At 48.5% G+C, this 26919-nt stretch overlaps 1 protein-coding gene and 2 pseudogenes across 4 annotated transcripts; 2 read left to right on the forward strand and 1 right to left on the reverse strand.

Annotated features, from left to right (window-relative positions):
- The first annotated feature begins 1301 nt into the window (after positions 1–1301).
- Positions 1302–7724, forward strand: STMN1 (stathmin 1). 4 transcript variants are annotated; one of them, XM_063784460.1, is made up of 6 exons: positions 1839–1918; positions 2288–2451; positions 3559–3633; positions 4481–4653; positions 6612–6803; positions 7205–7724. In XM_063784460.1, the coding sequence occupies exons 3-6, from the start codon at positions 3621–3623 to the stop codon at positions 7274–7276; spliced, it is 450 nt and encodes a 149-aa protein (XP_063640530.1). In that variant the 5' UTR covers positions 1839–1918; positions 2288–2451; positions 3559–3620; the 3' UTR covers positions 7277–7724. The 4 variants fall into 4 exon arrangements, with proteins under 4 accessions (XP_016812119.1, XP_001137168.1, XP_063640530.1 ...); XM_016956630.4 differs by lacking the exons at positions 1839–1918; positions 2288–2451 and adding an exon at positions 1302–1520; XM_001137168.8 differs by lacking the exon at positions 2288–2451 and having other exon boundaries at positions 1792–1918.
- Positions 7725–20543: 12819 nt separating this feature from the next.
- On the reverse strand, positions 20544–20912 carry LOC134809795 (small nuclear ribonucleoprotein F-like; annotated as a pseudogene).
- Positions 20913–22797: 1885 nt separating this feature from the next.
- Positions 22798–23604, forward strand: LOC104006874 (uncharacterized; annotated as a pseudogene).
- Positions 23605–26919: the final 3315 nt, after the last annotated feature.

The raw sequence follows: 26919 nt of genomic DNA on the forward strand, positions 1-26919 counted from the left end.
TTCAGATTATCAGTGTTTTGAAATATTTATTTCTTTTTTCTGTCACAACATTAATAGTCAGGAATGTGAGATTTTTGTGTGGCAATTTATTGTACTTAAAAAAATGCATTAAATGAGTGGGACCTTCCGCTGTGAACCTCCAGATCAAATACAAAGACTTCAAGATAAAAAGCCTGTTCAGTGGGTAAGGACCTCTTGGGCTTGGGTTCCTTACTCATTTGTGTTGCCTGCCTATCTGTCGCTTTCCTGAGGGGTCTCATGCCCATCCTTCTCCAACTTTTCTAATGATTTCTGAGATTCTGTTCAGAAAAATGACAGACGGAAGCACCTAGCCATTTTGAAGCTAAGTTTGGTCTGAGAAGAAGCCTTTCAAGGCTCAGTATCTGAATTATTCCTGGTCCTGCTCACAAGCTAAGTGAAAACCACTTCGATTGGCTTGGTGGGGAGGCCGACCCCACACAAGGGCGATTGTTGGAAAAAATGCCGCAACAAGCATATTTCAGGCAACAGCGCATTGCTAATTGTTTGCTTTGTGTAGTGTGCTGCTGCTTGTATGATCCAGTTTTTATTGTCTCGGGCACCCCTTAGTTGTATTTTATCTCTGGCACATCCCTAGTGACTAGCTAGGCATGAGAGTCTTTCTAAATTAGGACTGTTGTTTCAGGAAGGTTGGTCACATTTGTTTCTTGATTTGGGGAGATGCAGCCCATTAATAAAATAAAGATATCTCTTCTGCTTAGTCAAGATCACAAAGCAGGTGTCTTGGTGTATTGACCACTAACCGAGGACACGGTCTTGGTCAGAGAATGGGAGGAGGCGGGGACCATGTTCATTTCATTTATTTTTTTCCCCTTTTTGTGAGAGAAAGGGCCAGTTATTCTAAGGCACGGTCAAACCAATTTCCTTTGTGCCTTTGCTGAGGTTCTGAGCTATCCAGGTCAGGGGGAACAGTGACCTTGTGGCTCCTTTTTCGATTTTTAAAAAGAACCCAGTGCTGCTCTGGGGAGCACGTGCTCTGAGAACAAAAGCAACACTTAACTGCAATCTGTGTAGTCTAGAACGGCTATTGCTCTTCCTCCCCTATCATCCGCAGAAGGCTTGGCAGAACAGATGGAGTCTGCATTTAAGCTGAGTGGCTTTGTTAGATCAAAGGCGATCAAATTCCAGAGCCCCACGCTTTCCCGCACAGGTCTCTGGTCACCGGCTCGGGAACCTGAGGATGCTGGCAAGAACGCACACAGTGAGGGAAGGGCCACGCCCGCGACCTGTGGGCTGAGTGGATTAGAAATTACGATGATGTCACAATATGGGTGACACGCCGGTGTCGGTGTAGGGCGCCGGGGGCAGGGGGCTCTGCAGGGGCGTGGAGTGGCATTGTGCTGTCACAGGGGCTCCGGCGTCTTAGGCACCCGTGTGGGTGGGGCACTAGAAGGGGCACTGCTCTGTCCGAGTGCTGCCCCTGGGGCGAGGCGGGCACGTGGCTCTACAAGGTGGAGTCCAGGCGGCCAAGGTTTGGAAAGGTACGGAAGGACCCCCCCGCCCTCCGCCTGCTCCGCCCTGCCCTTGTTCTCGAGAATGGGGAGCTGGTTCGGACCTAGTCCGGGGTCCACTGCCACGCCCTCTTCCACGGCGAGACCACCCCCCTAGTCCCAGGCCCACACCTGGGGATGCTCCCCAGGCGCCCTGCAACCCCCCGCATTGTCCTCCTGCCCTCCGGGCCAGGACTACACTTCCCGAGGTGCTTCGGGGTCCCGGGGGGCGGGGCTCCACGCGGGTTGTGGGGGGCGGGGCGGCACGTGCCGCCGCTCTCGGCCAATGCGGAGCCCCGCGGGGAGGTCACGTGCCGCTGTTTGGCGCTTTTGTGCGCGCCCGGGTCTGTTGGTGCTCAGAGTGTGGTCAGGCGGCTCGGACTGAGCAGGTGGGTGCGGGGCTCGGAGGAGGCGGCGGCTGGCTGAGGCCAGCAAGAGGGACGCGGTCGGCGGGAGGGGCTGGGCCGTGGCAGCGACCCCCTGCTGCAGGGCGGCGGGCGGGGCTGCGGGCCTCGGAGGGGTTGGTGGGCGGGGGTCGCTCCGCTTTGTGTGTGGCTCGGGCGGAGCCTCGCCTTTGTCCCCGCTCTCTGGGGGCGCGGCTGTTCGTGGGCAGGGGGCTGGGCGATCACCGGGCGTCCGCTCCGGGGTGCCGTCGAGGAGACAATAGGGGGCGTGGGCCCTCGTTTACCTCCCTCCCTCCCTTCCCTGCGGGCCCCGCCGGGGTCCCCATTGTCTGAAGGGACGAGGCGGTGCCCCAGGGACCAGCGGCTTTAGGACCAAACTGCGGGCAGCCAGGGCCGCGACCCTCCCTGCGACCGTCCCCTGGCGACCGCAGCTGGTGATTGAGGGGCGGCGCTCCCGGGCCCCACGAGGGTTCTTCTGTCTTCGCGGCCGGACGCGCGGACAGCTTGGGTGGCGGCAGGTTGGTCATGGGGACGGCGGGAGGCGGTGGCGAGCTCACCGCGGGGCCACCCGGGGACCTGTTCCCGGGGCCTGCCCCACCCGCTGAACTGTGACGGGGGTGGTGGCGGCGGCCTGGAGGTGTTTTTGGCGGGAGTTGGGGGGGCGTCCGCGCAGGGGGAGTCAGGCAGGGGCGGAGTTACCCGGATTGGACCGTTAGCCCCGCCCACCCCTCCCCTTCCCACGCGCGCGGGCTCCGGGGTGTTGAGTTCGGGGAGATTCGAAAAGGCGCGGGGAGGAAGGGGGCGGGGCCAGGGGCCGGAGCGCAGGGCGTGCTCTGATTGGCCGGGGGCGACTGGTCCTCTTTTCCTCGCCTGGACCAGGGCCACGCCCATCCTGGGTCCGGTGCTGCGTCTAATTCTCTGCTTTTCTTAAATCTTGTCGCTGCCTCTGATTTTAATTCCTAGCTTTTGGGAACCTGTCATCCTACGTTTTTGGTACTAGCTGGCGTCTACAAAAGTCATAATGTTAAAAAGATCAACAAGAGAGACAGCATTTTTCATGACATAACGGCAGCAAATAAAAGTCAAAATCTAGAGGTTCATAAACATTTTGCTTGCTGTTGGGCAAGGAAGCTTAAACCTGAGGGACAATAGGAGTTCAACATTATTGGTTACTATTAGCTTGGGCGTTTTCTTATCCACCACGTCAGACACAGACAAAGCAGGGGTGGGTATTTCATTTGCACAATGAGTTGTAGGCAGTATTAAGATGGCTCCGGGGGCACTGTTGAGTTGAATCTGTAGTATCTTCTTACAGTTTCGGTGAAATGTTAAAGAGTTTATGGGGGAAAAATCCTTCAGCCTTGTGACTTTGTCTGATTTTAAAAATCCAAGAGTTTTATGACCGAGAAAGCTCAGTTAACTTGATTTTCTGCAACCAATATCATATTCAGGTCATATTTCCCAATGTTCATTTAGTAGATTTTGATAATTTTTTTCGTGGTTAATTTAGACGTCTTTATTCCACGTATTTTTCTGACGATGTATGTAGATGTGAGATTTTTTTGGGTCGATGACATATAGAAAGGCAAAGAAAGTGATTGCATGTTTTTGAAAATCATTTTCAGGACTTTCCTTATCCCAGTTGATTGTGCAGAATACACTGCCTGTCGCTTGTCTTCTATTCACCATGGCTTCTTCTGGTAGGTAGTCTATTTGGAAAATCTGAAATTGTAATGGGCTTATGATTTTAGACTGAGATGGCTCAGGTCTTCGCCTTTGATTTGGCACTTATGTTTTGGTCTTACCAAAACCTATTTTATGAATAGGGGAAGAATTTAAAAATGATTATCACTTGAATGTGCCGAGAGCTCGTAATTGTTTATTGGACAGTTTGGCTTAGTCTGAAGCAAAATTGTGGAGTTTGCACAAGTCTTTTGTTTATGAAAGCGATTGTCAGATACTGATGTCTCAAAACAGTATTTATTAATCCAAAAATGTTGAGCTTTGTTTTTCTGGGAGATGGTTTTTATTTTTTTTGAGACAGGGTCTCACCTTGTTGCCCAGGCTGGAGTGCAGTGGCTTAATTATAGCTCATTGCAGCCTTGACTTCTGGAGCTCAAGTGGGCTCAAGCGATTCTCCCACCTCAGCCTCCATAGCATCTGGGACTATCGACATGGGCCACCACACCCACCTAATTAAAAAAAAAATTTTTTTGTAGAGATGGGCTTTCCCTTTGTTGCCCAGGCTGGTCTCAAACTTCAGGGCTCAAGGGATCTTCCCATGTTGGCCTCCCAAAGTGCTGGGATTATAGGCATGAGCCATGGTACCTGGCCTTGGGAAATGGTATTTAGATAATATCTTGCCTGCAAATACATCTTCCCCTAGTGTCAGTAGGCTGATAGGAATAAAAAGGGGAAAAAAACACAACTTTCCTCATCAGCCCTAGTTTAATACATTAAATTGATTTGGGTTTTAGAAAATTATAGTACAGTTTATTAGAACAGGAGAATCCTGGTTTTCTGAATTATAAATATAATCAATTCTAGATATCCAGGTGAAAGAACTGGAGAAGCGTGCTTCAGGCCAGGCTTTTGAGCTGATTCTCAGCCCTCGGTCAAAAGAATCTGTTCCAGAATTCCCCCTTTCCCCTCCAAAGAAGAAGGATCTTTCCCTGGAGGAAATTCAGAAGAAATTAGAAGCTGCAGAAGAAAGACGCAAGGTAAACGAAGCAATTCATAGAAAGCAGGATATTAATTTATGTAATGGGCATATCAATTTTATTTCTATAACAGGAAGAAAACAGAATTGTAGCTACACTGTGATTATTACATATGCCAGTGACTGGAAGGAAATACCACTCCTGTTACATGCCCGCTCCTTTATTTATATTTTTCTCCTTTAATACATGGTGTTGCCTCAAATAATGGAAATTAGAAACAGTTTCAGGAATGTTAAGTCGTTTTTCTGCAGTCATACAACTAGTAAGTGTTGGGGTCAGAATTCAAGCCCTGGTCTATCTTAAACCAAGGCTCATGCTTCTCTCATGCTTCCTCTTTGAAAAAGATTTGTTGCCAGATGATTCTTTGGCACTTCGGTTTTGTTTTTTGAGAGCTGTACAATAACATTTTAAATTGCTAGTGTGATTGTGTTGCTCAGCTGGTATCATGGTAGCTTTTCTCTTATCTAAACAATTCTATTATAAAGTAACTATCTTTAAAAGCTAATCAGAAGAATCAATAAGTATTAATATGCTAGTTGTAGAAAATTTGGGAAATACAGAAATTTATAAATGGAAATTAAAAGTATTCATTATCCCGCTTCCCAGAAGCAGCCAGTGTTAACGTTAACATTTTGGTGTGTTTCTTTCCATTCAATGTTACTCATTAACAACTGTACATAACTTTTCATTTAACTCCCTTTCTCAACAACCCTGATAGGATTGATTTTAAAGCTGGGGCAAGTGAGGCACAAAAGGTAAGGTAATAACCTTCCCCAGACCAGCATAGTGATTTGTAGTATACACACACACACCCGCCCGAAGAGCCTCAGTGCTTACACTAAGGAGTCGTCTTCTATGCAATAGTGTGAGTTCGTGGAGTAGGAGGAAGCAATACAACCAAAGGTTGGACAGTGGAAAGCTTTTTATACATCAACCCTGGCCCTGTAGTCGTTAGTCTGTGCTTTCCATAGTAACTGGCTAAATATAGTGAAACTCCCATCATGACTAGGATTTGGCAGAAGAGAATCAATAGAACCAGTGTCAGATGCTCTGTGGTTATCCTGCAAGTCAGTGGTTCCAATGCGTTTTGAGAACAAGCTGTTCTGTTGAAGGGGTCATACCAAGGTATGGTCTGGTAATTAATGCAGTTTCCTGAGACAAAAGCTAGTAAGCCTTTTCCTTGAAACAAATTTTTCTGTCTTAAATAGTAATCTACAGGCTTAGTCTTGAATTTCCTATCATTGTTTTATCAGTTATGGTTAAAATTTTTACAATGAGCTAGTTTTCTTTGGGTAGCTTTTGAAGTTAAATAGTGAAATTCTTTATAATAAAAGTGCCACTCCCAAGTACATATTCCTCAAGTCATCCAGATACCATTAAGCAGTAAATCTTACAAGGATTTCCTTAAGGACTAATTGGGTAAGAGATTTCTAAACAGATAAGCACTTTTCCAAAATTAAATACAAATACTAGAAAAAGAATATCATTTTCACAGTATTTTATGATAGGGATAATTCAGGTCCTAATTTCGGTGTTATTTAAAGGGACCTTATTTTCTGCCCCTTTCCAGTCCCCTTAGTAAATTATTTTTATTGTAATTTTAACTTATGCTGAATACATTTTATTTTTTGAGGCAGAGTCTCTGTCACCCAGGGTGGAGTGCAGTGGCACGATCTCAGCTCACTGCAACCTCCACCTCCTGGGTTCAAGCAATTCAATTCTCCTGCCTCAGCCTCCCAAGTAGCTTAGACTACAGGCACCCACCACCACGCCCGGCTAATTTTTGTATTTTTAGTATAGGTAGGATTTCACCATGTTGGCCAGGCTGGTCTTGAACTCCTGACCTCAAATGATCCACCCACCTTGGCCTCCCAAAGTGCTGGGATTACAGGCGTGAGCCACCACACCCAGCCTGAATACATTTTAGAGTGCCTAGCCTATTAAACTTTTTTTTCCAGTCCCATGAAGCTGAGGTCTTGAAGCAGCTGGCTGAGAAACGAGAGCACGAGAAAGAAGTGCTTCAGAAGGCAATAGAAGAGAACAACAACTTCAGTAAAATGGCAGAAGAGAAACTGACCCACAAAATGGAAGCCAATAAAGAGAACCGAGAGGCACAAATGGCTGCCAAACTGGAGCGTTTGCGAGAGAAGGTTGGTTTCTTACCTTGTAAAAGGGTTGAGAACTTGGAGTTTGATGCACCAATGAGTTGGCTTGAACTAAGTGCTTTGATAAAAGGTGTTTGGTGTCTTTTTGTCATCCATTTTGGGGCTTAACATGTTAAATGAAAGGTATATTTTAAGATGGAATATTCAGTAATTCCCAGCATAATTGCACAGTCCTTGGAAGTCCAGTAGGCAACTTGTTAGGTTCTACAAGGGACCCAGGAGATTCGATGATGGTGTCTCAACTTAAATTGTGTGGTTCCCACAGTCTGTAATATATGCACTGAGGTTGTGTTGGGCCTCTTTGAGGTGGGGGCTGGGGGTCGTGACTTGACAGGATTTTTTTTTTTTTTTTTTTTGACTGATAACACCTTACCCTTCCTTTACAGGATAAGCACATTGAAGAAGTGCGGAAGAACAAAGAATCCAAAGACCCTGCTGACGAGACTGAAGCTGACTAATTTGTTCTGAGAACTGACTTTCTCCCCATCCCCTTCCTAAATATCCAAAGACTGTACTGGCCAGTGTCATTTTATTTTTTCCCTCCTGACAAATATTTTAGAAGCTAATGTAGGACTGTATAGGTAGATCCAGATCCAGACTGTAAGATGTTGTTTTAGGGGCTAAAGGGGAGAAACTGAAAGTGTTTTACTCTTTTTCTAAAGTGTTGGTCTTTCTAATGTAGCTATTTTTCTTGTTGCATCTTTTCTACTTCAGTACACTTGGTGTACTGGGTTAATGGCTAGTACTGTATTGGCTCTGTGAAAACATATTTGTGAAAAGAGTATGTAGTGGCTTCTTTTGAACTGTTAGATGCTGAATATCTGTTCACTTTTCAATCCCAATTCTGTCCCAATCTTACCAGATGCTACTGGACTTGAATGGTTAATAAAACTGCACAGTGCTGTTGGTGGCAGTGACTTCTTTTGAGTTAGGTTAATAAATCAAGCCATAGAGACCCTCCTGGTTGATACTTGTTCCAGATGGGGCCTTTGGGGCTGGTAGAAATACCCAACGCACAAATGACCGCACGTTCTCTGCCCTCAGTTTCTTGCCCCAGTGTGGTTTGCATTGTCTCCTTCCACAATGACTGCTTTGTTTGGATGCCTCAGCCCAGGTCAGCTGTTACTTTCTTTCAGATGTTTATTTGCAAACAAGCATTTTTTGTTCTGTGTCCCTTTTAAAAGGCAGATTAAAAGCACAAGCGTGTTTCTAGAGAACAGTTGAGAGAGAATCTCAAGATTCTACTTGGTGGTTTGCTTGCTCTACGTTACAGGTGGGGCATGTCCTCATCCTTTCCTGCCATAAAAGCTATGACGCGAGAATCAGAATATTAATAAAACTTTATGTGCTGCTGTAGCAACTCCTGTGAAATGACTAAAGGGAACCTTAATTATTTCTAAAGTAGCATTTGACTCGGGTGGTTAAGGTTGGCAGATACGTCATCTTGTATCCAGAGGCTGTAATAGTCCCCATTGTCAGTGCTTTGCCTCTCAATTCAGGGAACGCCTTTGGCAGCTTTCCTGTGCTATTTGGGAAATAGCCTAATTATATATATTTTGTGCCTCTCAGACATCTGTATAAAAGCTCTTGGAAGCCAAGCACTTATAGCAAAAGATGATTGCTAATACTGCGGTGGGGTCCATGTGTTGCTAACGCATGTGCCTCTGCTGCTTGGCCTGTATCTTGAGATTGGGGTTTTACCAAACTTATTCATGAGAACAATAACAGCCTACCTCAACTTACCTCCTAAGATTGTTAGGATTAAATGGGTTTGTGGCAAGAGAGCACACTTAGAACATAGATATTTAGCATTCCATATAAATCACGATTACTGTTTTCAACCAGAGGTTAATGAGTGATCTAAGTTTATACTCTTGAGTTGGAAATTATGCAGTTTTTATATTCCTTAAATTGACTTTTAAATTTACTTAAATGATCAATCAGAGGAATTGTGAACAAAGCTTGGTTTAAGGAGTTACGCCCATGTAGGGCAAATAGGAGCAAGTGCAAGTATAGTTGAATACAATAGGTTCTGAGCAATATCTAAACCAAGAGGACAGGATGAGGCTTGTGTGCAGTGGTGCAGCACAGTTCATCTTGGCTCCTGTCTCTGGCACATAGCAGGTGCTCTGGGATCTTTAAAATACCAGTTCTGAGTAGATGGGAATATAAAGAGGGCCTGAGGGTAGAAATTTGGCATAATGATACGAGGTGTCCTACAGGTGGCAGTGAGCTTTTGTTCATCTAAGACATTTAGGGAGGGAAACTGGCCTCAGGAGAAAGCAAGGGAAGGATCAACATAGGCCTGAAAAGATGCCTCGTCAGTTACCACCCATCCCATGGTGGCCCTGACTTCCTATCAGAGGACGATCCTGAGCTTAAGTCACAGGCTTAAGTCACAGGAAACTGAAGGGGATGCATCTTACCACAGAAATAGAAGCTCTGGCTTTTCTATTTCACCTTGACCTTTGGAGAAGCACTTAGTCCTGGGCCCCCATTTTCTCCTGGATAAAATGAGATGGTTGGGGGAGATCAGTTAAGTAACTTTCACTCCCCCATTCTTTGCATCTGGCTTGGAGTGAAGAGGAGGAGCGGTGGCACCTACGAGCTTCTGGGGAAGTGTCTCTGGGTATGCATTCCCGGGCCCGGCATTCTCTGCCATCACGGGAGTCTGCGTCTGTCCCACTGGGGCCAGCCTCTCCCAGCAGTACTTCCAATAGGTTGGCCTAATAAGGCCAGAGTGGTTTGACAAGCAGTTGGGGCTGTCACCAAGGAGCAGACTCCATTCCTTTTGTCTTGAATGGAAAATGAGGCTTGTCCCTTCCTGAGGATTTTGTACTTGGGCCTTATGGTTGACTGGGCTCAGTGGAGAGAGGTTTGAAGGACGTGAAGGAGTCCCTTAAATTAACATTTGACAAGCACCTAGATTGTGCTCCACACTGGCCTTTGTGCTAGGGATGGAGAAAAGATGGGGTGGGACCAGCATATCACGTGCGCATGTGAGGGGAAGGAGAGCTGTAGAATGCTTACTTACCTGAGGGTGAGGCTCTCGACCACATACTTGTACTCACCAGGGTGCTTTAGTGCTTTGGTGAAAGGAGTGACCACAAAGGGCTTTGTGGTCTGGGAAGCTTTGAGAGGAGAAAGGACATGAGCTTGTCCTTTTGGAAGTCAGATGAACCTTCCAAGCCAAACCCCAATAAAGCACTTAATTGTTAAACACTTAGTAAGCCTGTGATTGCCACGTGCACAGAGAACCTGCCATAGTTAATGGCCTTTGGCAGGCCCTCCAGGCAGGCCCCCTCCCCATTTTTTTATTCTAAGCAGCAGAGGCTCTTTGAAGGCTTTTGAATGTGGGGGGCTGCAGTGGTCAGTAACAAAACCATTTTAAGGAAGAGAAAGTGGAGGCAGGGTGAGTTGACTGGAGAGTGGCTGCTGTTCAGGCTACGGTGGCCATGGTGGCTGTTGGGGCAGCACAGGGATGAGGTGGGAGGGCCTGCTGGGCTCTGGAGCAATCCATGTGACTGACACTGCACTGAGGAACTGGGACATGTGCTCTAAACTTGGGAAGCTGGAGGAGAAAGAAATCACTCCACTTGGGAAAATGGCAGTGCTACTATTTACTGAGCACTTAACGTCCAGGCATCGTGTTCATTTTCTCCACCATAGAGAAGTGAACAGGCAAAGTAACGTACCCAAGGTCCTAACCTAGTAGGAGAAGCTTACCCAGGCAGACCTGCTCTAAGCCCTGCACAGGGAGGGGGGCTGCTCTGACAGCTCAGCATCCCCTCGTTGCCCGGAACAATTCCCCTCTGCCTCAGACCTGCTCACAAGTCTCAGTGAGCAAATGAAAGCCCTACTATTCAGCCGTTCCCACCTCCTTAAAAAGGCAGGGCCTCTTATCCTTGCATGCCTTGGAGTGAGGTCTCATCCCCCACCCCCAGCACCTTTATAAAGGTGCTCCTGTCTACTCTATCATTCTCCCAGTGGAGAATTCTGATTTTCAGTGATGTTTTAGCTGTCCCGGTAAACCTGTGCACCCAGATGACAGTTTGGCTACCTTACTGCGAATTCATTTGTTTGAATCACTGTTAAATGTGGTTCATTTAGGAATACAGAAGATAAAGGCCAAGTTTTTTCTTTTTTCTTTTTTTTTTCGAGACAGTCTTGCTCTGTTGCCCAGGCTGGAGTGCAGTGGCACGATCTTGGCTCACTGCAACCTCCGCCTCCCCAGTTTAAGCGATTCTCCTGCCTCAGCCTCCCAAGTAGCTGGGATTACAGGCATGCACCACCGTGCCTGGCTAATTTTTGTATTCTTAGTAGAGACAGGGTTTCACCATGTTGGCCAGGCTGGTCTTGAACTCTTGACCTCATGATCTGCCTGCCTCGGCCTCCCAAAGTGCTGGGATTACAGGCATGAGCCACCGCGCCCGGCAAGGCCAAGTTTCTTATAGAAAAGCTTCCCCCTTTGGATGGAGGTTGGACTTAGATGCCCTAGAAGTTCCCTTCCAAATCCAAGACTGATTCTCTACAGGGTTGGACTGCACAGACCACCTGAGATCAGAGACCATGTCATAGACACAGAGCTGAACTCCAAGGACCCAGACACATTGCTGGTGAGCCAAGTCTCTTGACACTTGCCTCCTCCCTTTTTGCCCAGGTGAAACAAAGGTCCAAAATGTCCCTGTGGCTGAGGCCTCTGCCAGCAGAAGCTGGTATTCCGTACTCAAGGGCGTAGGAAAGGGTTTCTGACTTGTTTCGTACATGCACTTAGATTTTTAAAACTTAGTTGTAGGGTTTGATGAGCTCCAAAATGCAGCAGCTTCATGGAAGGGCTCTGGTTCATAGTTAGAAAGGCCTGGCCTGCTTCCATCGTGGCCAAGAGCAGAGCAGTACCTGCCCAGTCCTTGGGCACCATATCCTACTGAGACAAGTAGGCTGCTGAAATTGGATCCATAGGAAGAAAAAACAGGCAGGAAATGAGCCAGCTACCTCATAGCAGCCATCTCAGCAGAAGAGGACTGAGCCTCTCCTGGGCCTGGAGCTTCCAATCCCTGTGGCCTCCTGCTCCCCTCACTGGCAAAAAGCCCCAGTATTCACTGGGATGGGGAAGTCCCCATGCTAAGCCTAGCCTCCCCTCTTCCCTGCTCTCACAGCTCTCTATTTAATAGCAGCAACTAATAATTATTTGCATTGTCTCAGTGAATCCCCAGAACAACCCTATGAGGTTATCATGGCCATTCCATAGGCGAGAAGTAAGGCAACTGGACCTAGATTAGGGGATTGACCTAAAATGACAACTAGCAAGCAGTAGAGTCAGGACTCAAACCCAGACTTTTAACCCCCATGCTGTACTGTAGCTCCTCATGTATCACAAGTGTTACTCATTAATTCAAGTGTCTCCCCAGCTAGAACATAGGGTCCCTGAAAACAGGGACTCCTCCTGTCACATTCACCACTGGATCTCCTGGCTCGTGGTGGGAGGTTAATATGCTGGATTAAATGATGATGAGTGGGTGGGTGACTCCCACGGTCTACCTCAGGGCACTGGCTTTGTCCTCATCCTTTGTGGACCCCATGTGGAGTAAACCCGATTTTCTAGAAACAAATGAAGGGTCTGCACCAGCTTTGCAGATGGCTCTGAGGTGCACAATCCTTAATGGAATCCTCCTGGATCCGAACGCACAAACTGGTGGCCTGCAGCCAATGTTGAACCATAGGCATGTTGCATTCAGCCCATGCTGTGTTTTAAATTGTTGAATTAGCTGACAATTCCATGTGAAAATCTGATTTCAAGCTTATCTTGAAAAAAGCTGACAGATCTGGCAACCCTGGGCTTGCAGTCCCACCCAGCGGCCGTCAGCGGACTCTGGGCAGTTGCTGCCCCCTCGAGGCGGGACTTGGGTTCTGCAGCTCTCCATCCCCTTGGGCCCACCCACTTCTGTCTTTCGCTGGATCCGCCCTGCCCCTGCTGGAGGCCCAGCATTTGCAGTCCCTGACACAGAGACTAGTAACTCCATCACTCCAAGTCAGCCAAACTGTTTTTTAGATCAAAAGTCCAATCAGTATAAAAGGACGTGTAATAGCCTGTAATCCCAGCACTTTGGGAGACCGAGGCAGGCAGATCAGGAGGTCAGGAAATTGAGACCATCCTGGCTAACACGGTGAAACCCCGTCTCTACTAAAAATACAAAAACAAGATTAGCCGGGCGTGGTGGCGGGTGCCTGTAGTCCCAGCTACTCGGGAGGCTGAGGCAGGAGAATGGCATGAACCCGGGAGGTGGAGGTTGCAGTGAGCATAGATCACGCCACCGCACTCCAGTCTGGGCAACAGAGCGATACTGTGTCTCAAAAAAAAAAAGATGTATAATAAAAGTGAATCTCCCTCCCTCCCAGGTCACCTAGCTGTCTCCCGTGTCTCCTTCCAGAGATGTGTTGTACCTCTAAGCCCAGTCACCAAACACTTGCTGGCACCTCTATGGGCCAGACACCAGCTGGGTATCAGGATCACATGGTACTTTTTCAAAATATGAGACTCAGGACCCTCAGACCTTTGGAAGTAGAATTTCTAAAATTGGAGCCAGCCTGTTGCTGGGTGTGGTGGTACACACCTGTAATCCCAGCACTTTGGGAGGCCGAGGAGGGAGGATCACTTGAGGCCAGGAGTTAGAGACCAGCCTTATTTATTTAGAGACACAGCAAGATTCTGTCTCTAAATAATTAAAAAATGAAAGTAAATAAAAAAATAAAATTGGAGCCCCAGTGTCTAGAATTTTTTTCAGACAGGGTCTCTCTCTGTCACCCAGGCCGGAGTGCAGTGGTGCAAACACAGCTCACTGCAGCCTCAACATCCTTGGCTCAAACAATCCTCCAACCTCAATTTCCAGAGTAGCTTGGACTATAGGTGCATGCCACAATGGCCGGCTAATTTTCATATTTTTTGTAGAGACGAGATTTCACCATGTTGCCCAGGCCGGTCTCGAACTCCTGAGCTCAAGCAATCCACCAGCCTCAACTTCCCAGAGTGCTGCGATTACAGGCACGAGCCATCGTGTCTGGCCTAGATTTTTTTTTTTTAAGCCAGCGTTTCTGTTGCTTACCTAGGCAGAGACCCCTCAGGATGCAACATCTAAACACCATTGCCATCTCTCCAGTCCCCAACAGGCTGGTGGAGATGGGCCTGCAGCTGCACCCATCACAACCCCTGCTCACAGTATGCAGACTGTACCCTGCACAGGAGATCCCACTGAGGAGATGTGGGGCCTGAAATCCAGTCATACCCTACAACCAAGGCACACATTACATTCCCTCATCTTCCCAGGAACAGGCACCACTTCCTAATTTACCATGTTACCCATTCAATACAAATACAGGGAGACCTGTGCTCTGCTCTGCTGTGGGACACAGATAGGGGCTCCTCAGGATGCAGGCCCAGGATGACTTCCTGTAGGAGATAATGCTTGGGTCAAGTTTGGTTTAGGGAGTAGAAGCAAAGAAGTCACCTCTCTACTTTTTACCTCCCCAATCCAGGCTACCCCACCCCATGACTCCCTGTGGTTATCAGGGACATCACCATTCTCCTGGCCACTGACAGGGACACTTTAATAACAGTACACATTGGCCGGGCGCAGTGGCTCACACCTGTCATCCCAGCACTTTGGGAGGCCAAGGTGGGCAGATCACCTGAGGTCAGGAGTTTGAGACCAGCTTGGCCAACATGGTGAAACCCCGTCTCTGCTAAAAATACAAAAATTAGCCAGGCGTGATGGCGGGTGCCTGTAATCCCAGCTGCTTGGGAGGCTGAGGCAAGAGAATGGCTTAAACCTAGGAGGCGGAGGTTGCAGTGAGCCGAGTTCACACCATCGCAGTCCAGCCTGGTCAACAAGAACAAGACTGTGTCTCAAAAAAATAAATAAAAACCACTGTACATCAACAAGGCCCTTGGGGACAGCTGGGGCATAAGTAGGTGTCAGCCATACATCAGAGCAGTGTGCCTGCCCTGAGCTGCTTGGGGTTGACCAGCCTGGTGTCCAGAAATGCCTGCTGGAGGGAGTCGTGGTACAGGAACCTTGTGCTCTTAGAAGGTCTCCTGAGAGGCCCTGCAAAGCCAGAGTCCCTCTTAGCAGCTCGGATCAGCGCTATCAAAGTATAGCTCGGGGATTGCTGCCAGCATACAAACTTTTACTGGTCTGCAGCGAGATAAGTACAAAAATTGAAAGTAAGCATTTAGAAACTTTTATAACAATTTTACAAGGTCTTGTCAAATGTTATTAAAACGAAGCTGAGGCTAGAATTTCACCTTTTTCATTTCATTTTTTTCAATTTAAACAAATTGTAGTAAAATATAGATAATATAAATGTACCATTTTAGCCATTTTTGAGCGTACAATTTAGTAGCAGTAAGTGCTTTCACAATATTGTGTAACCACTAGTATTATATAGTATATATTTTTAAAATTTTACAGAAGTATTAAGTTAGCAGCAGATTAAACATTTTTTTCTTAAATTGAGCTTGAGAAGCGCTGGCCTAAATGGTAACCTGTGGGGAAGCCTTGATGGTTTGGAGGTTCCTAATTGAGTCCATTGCTTGGCTTTTTTCCCCAAATCACGGAGTGGAATTAGGTCCCAGAGAATGGTGTTGGCTGAGGCCCAGGCTCCCACCCGGGCTAGAAAACTGGGCAGACGGGCACCACCCTTGAAGGGAGGCCAGCCAGGCACTGCAAAGCCTGGGGTAGTGCTGTCCCATGTGCCTGGGCCGGGAAGGCTAGATGAGAGGCCTGGGGGCGTTTGGTTTAGAGGCCCAGCAGGCTTTCCTTCTGACTCAGTGTAGGGAGGCGGTTGTTTAGAATCTCAAGAATCTCAGCTCCAGCTGGGAGGACCCTCAGCGGCTCAGTGGTGGCATCTACCCTCCCTGTTTAAAGAAGGAATCTGAGGTAAGAGAGAAAGAACTGGTTCGAGCTTGCAACCAGTTAGTGATGTAGTAGTGATGGTCTCAAATACAGGCCTTTTAATTCCTAGGCAGAGGCAGGGCAGATATTTTTTTTTTTTTAATAAAGACAGTCTTGCTCTGTCTCCCAGGCTGGAATGCAGTGGCGCAATCTCGGCTCACTGCAACCTCCACCTCCTGGGTTTAAGCAATTCTTCTGCCTCAGCCTCCCGAGTAGCTGGGATTGCAGGCACCCCACCACCATGCCCAGCTAATTTTTGTATTTTTAGTAGAGACGAGGTTTTGCCACGTTGGCCAGGCTAGTCTCGAACTTGACCTCAGGTGATTCGCCCACCTCGGCCTCCCAAAGTGCTGGGATTACAGGCGTGAGCCACAGCGCCTGGCCTAATTTATTTTTAATTTTAATTTTTAAATTTTTCTCAGACTTTAGTGAGCATAAGAATGGGCAGAGATTTTTAAAGTCACACAGAATAGTGTTCCGGTTCTGGCTCTAGAGCTTTTCAGGGGGCTTGGGCACCCATACCCTCATCTGTAAACTGCAGAGACCCCCTTGCAGGCTGCATGAGTATTGAGCCCAGTGCTGAAATGCCCAGCACAGGGCTGGCCCCTCCCTGCCCAGTGTTCCTCCTGCCAGCTTCATGGGTCTCCCCAGCCTGCCATTTCCCCCTCATTGTGTGTGTTGGTGGTGGGGGGTGGGGGGTGCAGATGAAGGCAGATCCTCTTCCCCAGAATAAGGAGAGCAGGGGGCTCACAGCCTGCTGCACTGGCCCACCTCCACAGCCCTGTCCCCACTGGCCGCCTCTCTGTACTTGCCTCTGCCAACTCTCTGGGTCTTTGGCCTTTGGCCTTTCTTTCCAAGATGCAGAACGTTTGTAAAATGAAGGGGTTGGACCAGAAGAACTCAAAAGTCCATTTTGAGAAGGGGAAGCTAAAGTTCAGATGCCTTAAAGTTCTGTGTCTTTTCTAGGAGGTCCAAACTCCCAGCATATCTGACTGGGCTGCCCCCAGGGGACTGGGACATCTACTTTTGTGTCACCTGGCTCCATCATTTCTCCCTCCTCTCTTTTCTTTCTCTTACATGTCTGAAGTTGTTTGAGCTCTTAAACAATTTGCCGTGCATTGTATAGGCATTTTACATAATCCATCTGAATTTTTTTTTTTTTTTAAGATGGAGTTTTGCTCTTGTTGCCCAAGCTGGAGTGCAATGGCATGATCTCGGCTCACTGCAACCTCTGCCTCCTGGGTTCAAGCAATTATCCTGCCTTAGCCTCCCAAGCAGCTGGGATTACAGGTGCCTGCCACCATGCCCGGCTAATTTTTGTATTTTTAGTAGAGATGGGGTTTCACCATGTTGGTCGGGCTGGTCTTGAACTCCTGACCTCAGGTGATCCAGCCACCTCGGCCTCCCAAAGTGCTGGGATTACAGACATGAGCTGCTGTGCCCGGCCCTGATTGAATCCTTAAAACAACCTTGTGAAGTAAATACTATTCTTTTTTATCCCATTTTATAGATGAAACTGAGGTTCAGAGAGGGTTAGGTCACTCATCCACTGCTAATTAGAGGCAGAGCCAGCAGGCTGCTTGCTCTCTCAATGCCATTTTCCAGATGGCGGGGGTCCCATTCTGGCCTGAATTCATGGGGCTCAATATGGCAGTGCCTGTGCTCACCTCTTCTTTCCAGTTTTTTCCAAATGGTCTCTGACTCAGTCCCCGGATACGCTCGCCTAGCAGGATCTCCTGGGCTGCTGGATCTGTCCCGTAGACCCTGGCCGACCTACGGATGAAATGAGTAGTCAGACAGGTATGCACTGTAACAGCAGCTAGATGACTGCCTGGCTCTAGTGGCCAGAGAGCAGCCCCAGCTTCTCGGGTAATTAACATTTATTCTTCCCCTTTCAGGGAACTTCATGTGCAGATAATCAAAGGTCAGTTTCTGGTCAACATAAGTAAATAAGCCTGTTTAAGATAAATTCCCCCACACTCCCTTGTACCTACTCCTTGCCCTCTGCCTCAGGGTTATGGAACAGCTGCCTTCAGCTGTTCTCTCCTGGAGCTTTGCAGAGCCCTCTGACCTTTCAGAAGGCCTGCTCCTTTTCCCTATAGTTTCTCCCACCACTCTGACTGATCTCCTACACTGGGCAATCAGGGAAGAGGGCTGGGATGTTGGTCCAGTTTCGGACATACCTCATGTGTTGCGTCCCCTTCCCCAAGCTCCTTCTTCTGCTTTCTCTTTAGATCTTCAAGAGCTAGAAGGTTCCCTAAGAGACCACCCGAAACAAGCCTCTCCATCCACGTATTCATTGAATGAATACACCTCCAGTCCTCCTACTTACCAGGCAGTGTTAGGTCCTGAGGATACAGCGATGGACAAGGCAGACAAGGTCTCTGCCCTTGTTTACATCCTGGGGGAGAAGACAGACTATAAAAGAGATTAGGATGAATGCTGTGAGGATGAAAAGGGTGATATAACAGACAATGACTGTGGGCAGGTGCAGTGTGTTCCTGGCAAAGGGAACTGCTAGTGCCAAGGCCTGATGACAGGAACTAGCAGGTGTGAGGAAGGAGCCTAAGTGAGGCCCTCTTGGCTGGATGAGGTGGTCAAGGGGGACCCCATACAAGGAGGTGCTCAGGGTCCAGCTGTGTAGCCTGGGGCCAGGGCGAGGGTTTGGTTATAGTCTGCATGATGCAGTTTTGAAGGGCTTTAAGGGGGGAGTGATGTGATCAGATTACGTGTGTAAAGAATTCTTCAGCCACCAGGAGGAGAATGGACGGTAAGGAGAGCCGGAGTGCACAAGGGAGAGAGATGAGAGTGGCTTGGACAGTGAGGTGGAGGGTCATGGTCAGATTCAGGATCTAGGTCATGGTGAAGCTAACAGGAGCTGTTGGACTGGATGTGGGCATGCAGTGAGGGCTGACTCTTGGGCTTTTCCCTTGGGGAGCTGAGTGAAGAGGGGTGCCATCTACTCAAACAAGCCTGGAGAAGGAGTAGGTGTGGGGGGATGGATGGAGGGGAACAATGGTTTCATTTGGCCATCGTGGCAGACCTTGCTGGCTGCTCTCCCAGGACTGAGTCTCTCCTCCCTTATAACAGAAACCTGAAAAGTGTTTTATTTTGTTGTTTTTGTTGTTGTTTGAAATGAAAGGTCTCACATATTTATTACTGAACCCAGCCAACTAACGCATTCATAACAGATTCAGAGAGGAAAAATGTATTCCAAATAAAACATGTCTAACTGCAGATAACGGTGACATTTTCAGCTTGATATGGTAATGTGATTGTGACCTTCAGACAGCACAAATGTGTGTGCCATCTCATGTGCAATTCCTTATAGACCCAGCTTGGTTTTCCTCCGATGTCTCCTTTTGGAGTTTTACCTGATTTTATTGCCAGTTTTCATCCTAATCCCCTGGAGAATGGAACGATTTTGCTTTTGTTTCTTGACCAGGAAGTCTTGTGAGAAGACATGGCAAGAAGCGGAGTCAAGCACACACCACGATGGCAGAGAAAGGGAGAGAGGGGCCATTGTTTTTGTTGTTGTTAAGTAGTCACCTGTCTGGCTCCTTGTACCTTTTGCCCTTTTCCCATCCTCCTTTTTCCTGGAACAGAGACGTGATACCTAGAAGTACAGCAGCCCTCTTGTGATCATCAGGGTAAAAGTCACATGATGGCTGGGACAGGGAGATGGATAGATCGTGGGTCCTTGATAATATCATTGAGCTGACATACCAGTCTAGGCAAGTTGATCATTTTACTTGTTTAAGCCACTGTTTTTGAGCCATCACACCTGGCCCATTGTGGCTTTTCATTGCTTGCTGCTGAATGAAGTCATAGCTGATGGAGTCATGTTGAGTTCAAGATTTTTGGAGGAGGGACGTGGGTCTAGGGAAGGAGGATGAGGTTACCCCTATGTACTGAGCTAGTCAACCCAGAGTTCAGTCGCTTATTCATTCAAGAAATATTTATTGAGGACCTACTATGCACCAGCACTATCCCAGGTGCCAAGAATTTACCAGCAAATAAAACAAGGATCCTCACCCTTGAGGAGTTTGCATTCTGCTGTAATCAAGAAGCCAGCCTGACTTATGGGCAATTGCATTTCATTTAATCCCAAGGGTGGTGGGGTATGAGGTGTGAACAGGTGATGGTGGTCGGGCATGGCATGTCTATTCCCACAGCCCTCCTCACCCACTCGTGATGTTAGCAAATCAAAATAGTCAACATGTTTCTCCAGTGTTTTCTAGGAGCCAAGCACTGTGCTGTGTTCTACCTCTGAGGGAGGTGTTCTGATTATCCCCATGTTATAGGAAGGTTAAGAAAGCAGCTCTAGTCACACAGCTAACCAGCGGTTGTGCTAGATTTAAACCCAGGGCTTTCTGACTCCAGAAATTCACTGACCCCCTCCCACCCCTGGGCAACCTCTTTAAAAAAAAAAAAAAAAAAAAAAACAAGGGCCGGGCACGGTGGCTTACGCCTATAATCCCAGCACTTTGGGAGGCCGAGGTGGGTGGATCACGAAGTCAAGAGATCGAGACCATCCTGGCCAAAATGGCGAAACCCTGTCTCTACTAAAAATACAAAAATTAGCCAGGCATGGTGGCACGCGCCTGTAGTCTCAGTTACTCGGGAGGCTGACGCAGGAGAACCACTTGAACTTGGGAGGCGGAGGTTGCAGTGAGCCAAGATTGCGCCACTGCACTCCAGCCTGGCGACAGAGCGAGACTCCATCTCAAAAAAACAAAATAAAGCAAAAAAACCACAAAAAACACATCTTTATTGTCTAGAAATCTATATTTTCAAAATCCCCCAGAAAAGATGCTGTTCTCTCACTTCCCCCATTTTCTTCCTTTTCTTCCATACCTCTACTATAAAGGACATTTTTATACCGTATTAAAACTTCACCCAGATGTCCAGATAGCTCCCCACCTATGTATTTCTCTTATTTGCAAGCTGCATGTTCATGTAGCCATCTAAGATGCCAGATAGCCCTTGTACTCCATTCCCCACTTTGTTTCAGCATCACTGGCTTTCCTGTTAACCCACTGAGGAAAGCTTCGGGATTGAGGGGTAGACTTACCGTAACTATGGGCAAATGCTGCAGGCTCCTGGACAACCTCTTGGCCCCTTTTCCTGTACCCCTTTTTGTCATTGTTTAACAAACCACTTCCTGATTTCCCCTTTCTCCTTGTTTTGGAAAGGGACAATGTCTCTTGTTCATTCCTGTGGTCCAGGCACCTGAATGAAGGCCTGGCAACCTTCATTCCTCCATCCCACTTTTTAAGAAGCTTTCTCTATGCTGAGTGCTGGGAATATAGACAAGTCACAGAACAAGACGCACAACCCAGGAGGGAAACAGGTAATTAACAGGTGTCACAGTGTAATGGGTCTGGTAGGATAATCAGAGGGACCAACCTTTCCTTGGTACAGGAAAGGGCATCCAAGTCAGAACAGGGTGGTGGGGACCGGTCAACGAGGGCTGCCTGGAGGAGTTGACACCTGAGCTGAGTCCCAGATGAGAAGCAGGAGTTGAACAGATAAATAAAAGCAGTGGGGCCAGGCACGGTGGCTCATGCCTGTAATCCCAGCACTTTGGGAGACCGAGGCAGGCAGATCACAAGTTCAAGAGATCGAAACGATCCTGGCCATGGTGAAACCCCGTCTCTCCTCAAAATACAAAAATATTAGCTGGGCGTGGTGGCGGGCATCTGTAGTCCCAGCTACTCAGGAGGCTGAGGCAGGAGAATCTCTTGAACCTGGGAGGCGGAGGTTGCAGTGAGCTGAGATCGCACCACTGCATTCCAGCCTGGGCAACAGAGTGAGACTCCATCCCCCACCACAAAAAAAAAAAAAAAAAAAAAGTGGTGGGGGTGTTCCAGACAAAGGGAGCAGCACATGGAGGGTGGAGAGAGGCGAGATGGCAGCATGTGAGCGTGGCTGGACTGTGGATGCAGGTGCACTCGTCTCCCACTAAGGAGTCCCGCCTAAGCATCCTAGAAATCCGGGGCCAGAAGGATCTTAATCATCAACAAATCCAACCTCCTCCTTTTCCAAATGAAGCCCAGAGAGGGGAAGCCATTTTTCCAGGGTCACATAGAAAGCTAATGATGGAGAATAGACTCAAACTCACTGCACTGCCTGAGTTTTGGATTTTCTTTTTTTCCTTCCATTCCTTCCCTCTGCCCTTCCCTCCCACTGTCCTCCAATTCATATTTCTCACGTGCCTACTTTGCACCAGCCCAGTACCCTGACCTCCTTGCCCTAGAACCTTAGGCTTCCAGAGCCTAGGTCATCACCACCTCTTCCTATCAAACCTCCTCCCCACACCCCGTTCCTGCCTGACCTTTCCTACTCGTTAAAAATCCAGATGCCTAGGTTGCTTCCCATACCAACAAGATCAGAATGTCTGGGGGCAGGGGCCAGGTGTCAGTATTTTTTAAAGATCCCTGGATGATTCCATTTGTAGCAAAGTTTGAGAACCACTGTTTTAGCCCTGATGAAGGGCCCCTCCACCTCCTGTCCCTTGGCCTCTGGGTTGCAGATGACCTGGTGATTTTTCTTTTTCTTCCAGATGTACTTCTGGACTCACGGGCCTGGGCCCCACCCAGCACAGATCTCTGCTGAGCAATCTTGTCTCCACTCTGTTCCTGCCCTTTGCCCAGCCCTGGGCCTCCAATCTGCATTGATTACCTGGTCTGACCTCTCTCACCATCCCTAGGTACTTAATAAATATTTGCTGTTGATGATAGCAATGACCTTGAGACTGATGAACAGTCTGGCCAAGAGGATCCTTGATGTGGAAGATAGAAAAAGCCTTTGGGGTCAGGCAGACTTGGATTCTAATACCAGCCAGTTCCGCTTGCTGTGTCTGAGCCTCAGTTTACTCATCTGTGAAGAGGAGGTAGCAAGAATGAAAATGCCTGCCTTGTGGTTTGTTGTAAGGACAGACACTGCCAACGTAGAGGGCCCAGAAGCTCACAGACCAGTTGCTCTGAGAGCAGACCACTCTTGCCCTGATGGTAGGGAACTATTTTTGTGTGTGGCAAGTGGGACCTTAGGAAGGGAGGCAACTGTGAGGCTTCTGAGAAGGACCCTACACAAGGGAGTTTCCTCCCAGGGCAGGTGAATGGAGAGGGTGGCAGAAGCCTACGGGAAGGGGTCACAGGGATCAGCTAGAGAGTGCCACCACCCTTCCTGGGGAATGCAGGGCAAGGTCCCTGGTGGGAGTTTTCCTGGGAAGCCAAAGAAGCGCCCAACGAAGACAGAATCAACATTTGGGTACCTTCAGTACCCAGAGGCAGCAATGCCAACTACAACCACACTGGAAGAAGAAGACCCTCTCCGCATAGATTCTCTGATCTCTTCCTCCTTCACGGCACCAGCCCTGGGGAACCAGCATGGTGGGGAAATAATGAAGCTGGAATACAACCACTTACAGACTTCACAACCTCCTCCTGTAGATACCAAAGGGATTTTAGGATCACATTTTATTTCTCACCTGAGCAAGAAAAGCTACAGGAGCATCTCAAGCAGAGGGCAGGAGTCTCCAGAGGAGTTCAAGGGGCTCTGACAAGAAAAATCAAGGGGCTGTGTTCAAGAACTGGCTCCCTTGGCGATTATATTACAAAGCCCATGTGTGCTGGACGCTGATGAAATTGCTGCCAAATGCCTGTGTAGCCTTGGCAAGGCCCTTTATTTCTCTGGGTCTCCGTTTCTCTCTCTGTCTTTTTTTTTTTTTTTTTTTTTTTGAGGCAGAGTCTCACTCTGTCGCCCAGGCTGGAGGGCAGTGGCGTGATCTCGGCTCACTGCAAGCCCCACCTTCTGAGTTCACGCCATTCTACTGCCTCAGCCTCCCGAGTAGCTGGGACTACAGGTGCCCACCACCACGCCTGGCTTATTTTTTGTATTTTTAGTAGAGATGGAGTTTCACCATGTTGGCTAGGCTGGTCTGGAACTCTGGACCTCAAGTGATCCACCCACCTCGGCCTCCCAAAGTGCTGGGATTACAGGCATGAGCCACTGTGCCTGGCCTGGGTCTCCGTTTCTCTAGCTGTGAAATGACTGTTCTAAAAGAGCCCTGCCGGACTTTGGCAGTCTGTAAGAAGACCTGAGTTCTTCTCTCAGTTCCAAGCAGGAAAATTGAACGTACCCTGAGCCCAGAGCCTGCAACAAACTCTGAGCAGCCTCAGGAAGTCAGGCAGTGAAGTCCAAAAAATGATCTCTTCTGTATAGGGAGAAAATAAAAGCTTAAAAATTTGTAGTTTGAAGATGTCAGTTGCCATGTCAATTTTTATATTATTATTTTTTCCATTTCCTGGTAATGAGATGCTGTGTTATCTTTATTTATTTATTTATTTGTTAGAGACGGGGTCTCGCTTCGTCGCCCAGGCTGCAGGGTACTGGCGCAACTATAAGCTCACCGCTGTCTGGAATTCCTGGGTTCAAGTGAACCTCCCACCTCAGCCTCAGCAGCTGGGACTAGAGGCACATAATACCACACCCAGCTAATATTTAAATGTTTTGTAGAGACTGTGTCTCACCATGTTGCCCAGGCTATTCTCCAACTCCCGGGTTAAGCAATCCTCTGGCCTCAGCCTCCCATGTTCTTTTTTAAACAGCTTCTTTAGAGCACAACTTACATACCATAAAGTTCACCTCTTTTAAAAGTGTACATTGCGCCGGGCGTGGTGGCTCACGCCTGTAATCCCAGCACTTTGGGAGGCCGAGGAGGGTGGATCACGAGGTCAGGAGATCGAGACCATCTTGCCGTCTTGGCTAACAGGGTGAAACCCCGTCTCTACTAAAAATATGAAAAATTAGCCAGGCGTGGTGGCACGCATCTGTAGTCCCAGCTACTTGGGAGGCTGAGGCCGGAGAATGGCGTGAACCTGGGAGGCAGAGCTTGCAGTGAGCCGAGATGGCACCACTGCACTCCAGCCCGGGTGACAGAGTGAGACTCCGTCTCAGAAAAAAAGTGTACATTGCAATGACTTTTAGTAAATGTACAGGGTTTTGCAACCATTACCTCGATCTAATTTTATTTATTTATTTATTTATTGAGATGGAGTTTCACTCTTGTTGTCCAGGCTGGAGTGCAATGGCGCGATCTCGGCTCCCTGCAACCTCTGCCTCCTGGGTTCAAGCGATTCTCCTGCTTCAGCCTCCTGAGTAGCAGGGATTACAGGCGCCTGCCACCATGCCCAGCTACTTTTTTTTTTTGTATTTTCAGTAGAGATGGGGTTTTGCCATGTTGGCCAGGCTGGTCTCGAACTCTTGACCTCAGTTGATCCACTCGCCTCAGCCTCCCAAAGTGCTGGAATTACAGGCGTGAGCCACTGCGCCCGGCCCTATTATTATTATTTTTTTCTTAGAGACAGAGTGTGGCTTTGTCACCCAGGCTGGAGCACAGTGGTGCAATCATAGCTCACTGCAGCCTTGAACTCCTGGCTTAAGCAATCCTCCCGCCTCAAGTCCTCCACCTCAGGCATGCACTACCACGCCCAGCTAATTAAGGTGACATTAAATAGACCTGAGGGAAGTGAGGAGACCAGCCCTGCCGCTGTTTGTTGTGTGACCTGAGCCAGGCACAGGGCCTGACACCTATCTTGAAGTTCTTAATTTTTATTTATTTATTTATTTATTTATGTAGACAGTTTCGCTCTTGTTGCCCAGGCTGGAGTGCAATGGCGTGATCTCGGCTCACGGCAACCTCCGTCTCCTGGGTTCAAGTGATTCTCCTGCCTCAGTCTCCTGTAGCTGGGATTACAGGCATGTGCCACCATGCCTGGCTAATTTTGTATTTTTAGTAGAGACGAGGTTTCTCCATGTTGGTCAGGCTGATCTCAAACTCCCGACCTCAGGTGATCAGCCCATCTCGGCCTCCCAAAGTTCTGGGATTACAGGCGTGAGCCACCGCACCCGGCCTGAAGTTCTTAATTTTTGTGTACATTTTCATTGTGTACAGGGTATGTAGCCAGTCCTGCTGAGGCCAAATGAATTCCAGGCAGAAGGAACACCAAGTGCAAAGCTCACAGAGTGGGCAGGTGTTAACATCTTTGAGTCTGGAGTAGGAAAGGAGGCCATGGTTGGTCTCTCCTCTCTTTCTGCCCTTTGCCCTTTCTTCTCCTCCCCAGCTGCCCACTGTGGTTCTGGCACCTCCAGGGCTGATGCAGGAGGGAGAGGAAAGAGGTTCCGGAGTCAAGAAGGGCCTGACTCCTGGGTACTGTCTTGAGCAAGCATTGATGCTCTCTGGGCTTGGCAGGGGTTTAAAGCTGATGCTCGGCCCGGTGCAGTGGTTCAAGCCTGTAATTCCAGCACTTTGGGAGGCTGAGGTGGGTGGATCACCTAAGGTTAGGAGCTCGAGACCAACCTGACTAACATGGTGAAACCCCGTCTCTACTATAAGTACGAAAAATTAGCCGGGTGTGGTGGTGCGCGGCTGTAATCCCAGCTACTTGGGAGGCTGAGGTGGGAGAATAGCCAAGATTGCACCACTGCACTCCAGCCTACGCGACAAAGTGAGACTCTGTTTCAAACAAACAAACAAAAAAGCTGACGCTCTTTCTCGTTTGGGGGGTGAGAGGAGCACTTTCATGGAAGTCCTGGTCCGGCTCCCCACCGCTCGGCCTGGGACAGAGACCTATGTGCCAGAGTTTGTATGGGAGGTGATCCCAGGAGGTCGAGTGAGACAGGAAGGAGGTTGCTGCTTTAGGAAATGGAGTCCAGATTCCAGGAAACCCAATGGGCAGACAGAACGGGTTGTTTTCTTTTGGACCAGAGTCCGGGGTTTCCTCAACTGCTCCCGCATCCCACTGGGTGTCAGCTGCGTGTGCCTCTAGTCTGCATCTGAGCTAGTGGGCTAGGCAGCCCTCCCAGCTTCAGAGGGAGCCCTGAGGCAGAAAGCGGAGGAACACCAGGTGGGCGAGTGGGGTGGGGCTGGTGTCAGCATGCGCGGCACCGTCCCCACTGCAGAGGCCGACCTGAGCTAGACCGAGAAGGTGTGACCTAGCACATTCTTATGCCTGCGGCCCTGGGGGTGGTCCCTGCAGGGTCTCCCGGCTGCACCCTTGTGGAAGGTGGATGGGTCTCCACCAGCCAGGTGCTCATTGATGACTCCCTCAATCCCAGGACATCACAGATGCCTCCAGCTTCTTCCTGCT

This window comes from Pan troglodytes, chromosome 1, assembly GCF_028858775.2.
Source record: "Pan troglodytes isolate AG18354 chromosome 1, NHGRI_mPanTro3-v2.0_pri, whole genome shotgun sequence".
Lineage (NCBI taxonomy): Eukaryota > Metazoa > Chordata > Mammalia > Primates > Hominidae > Pan > Pan troglodytes.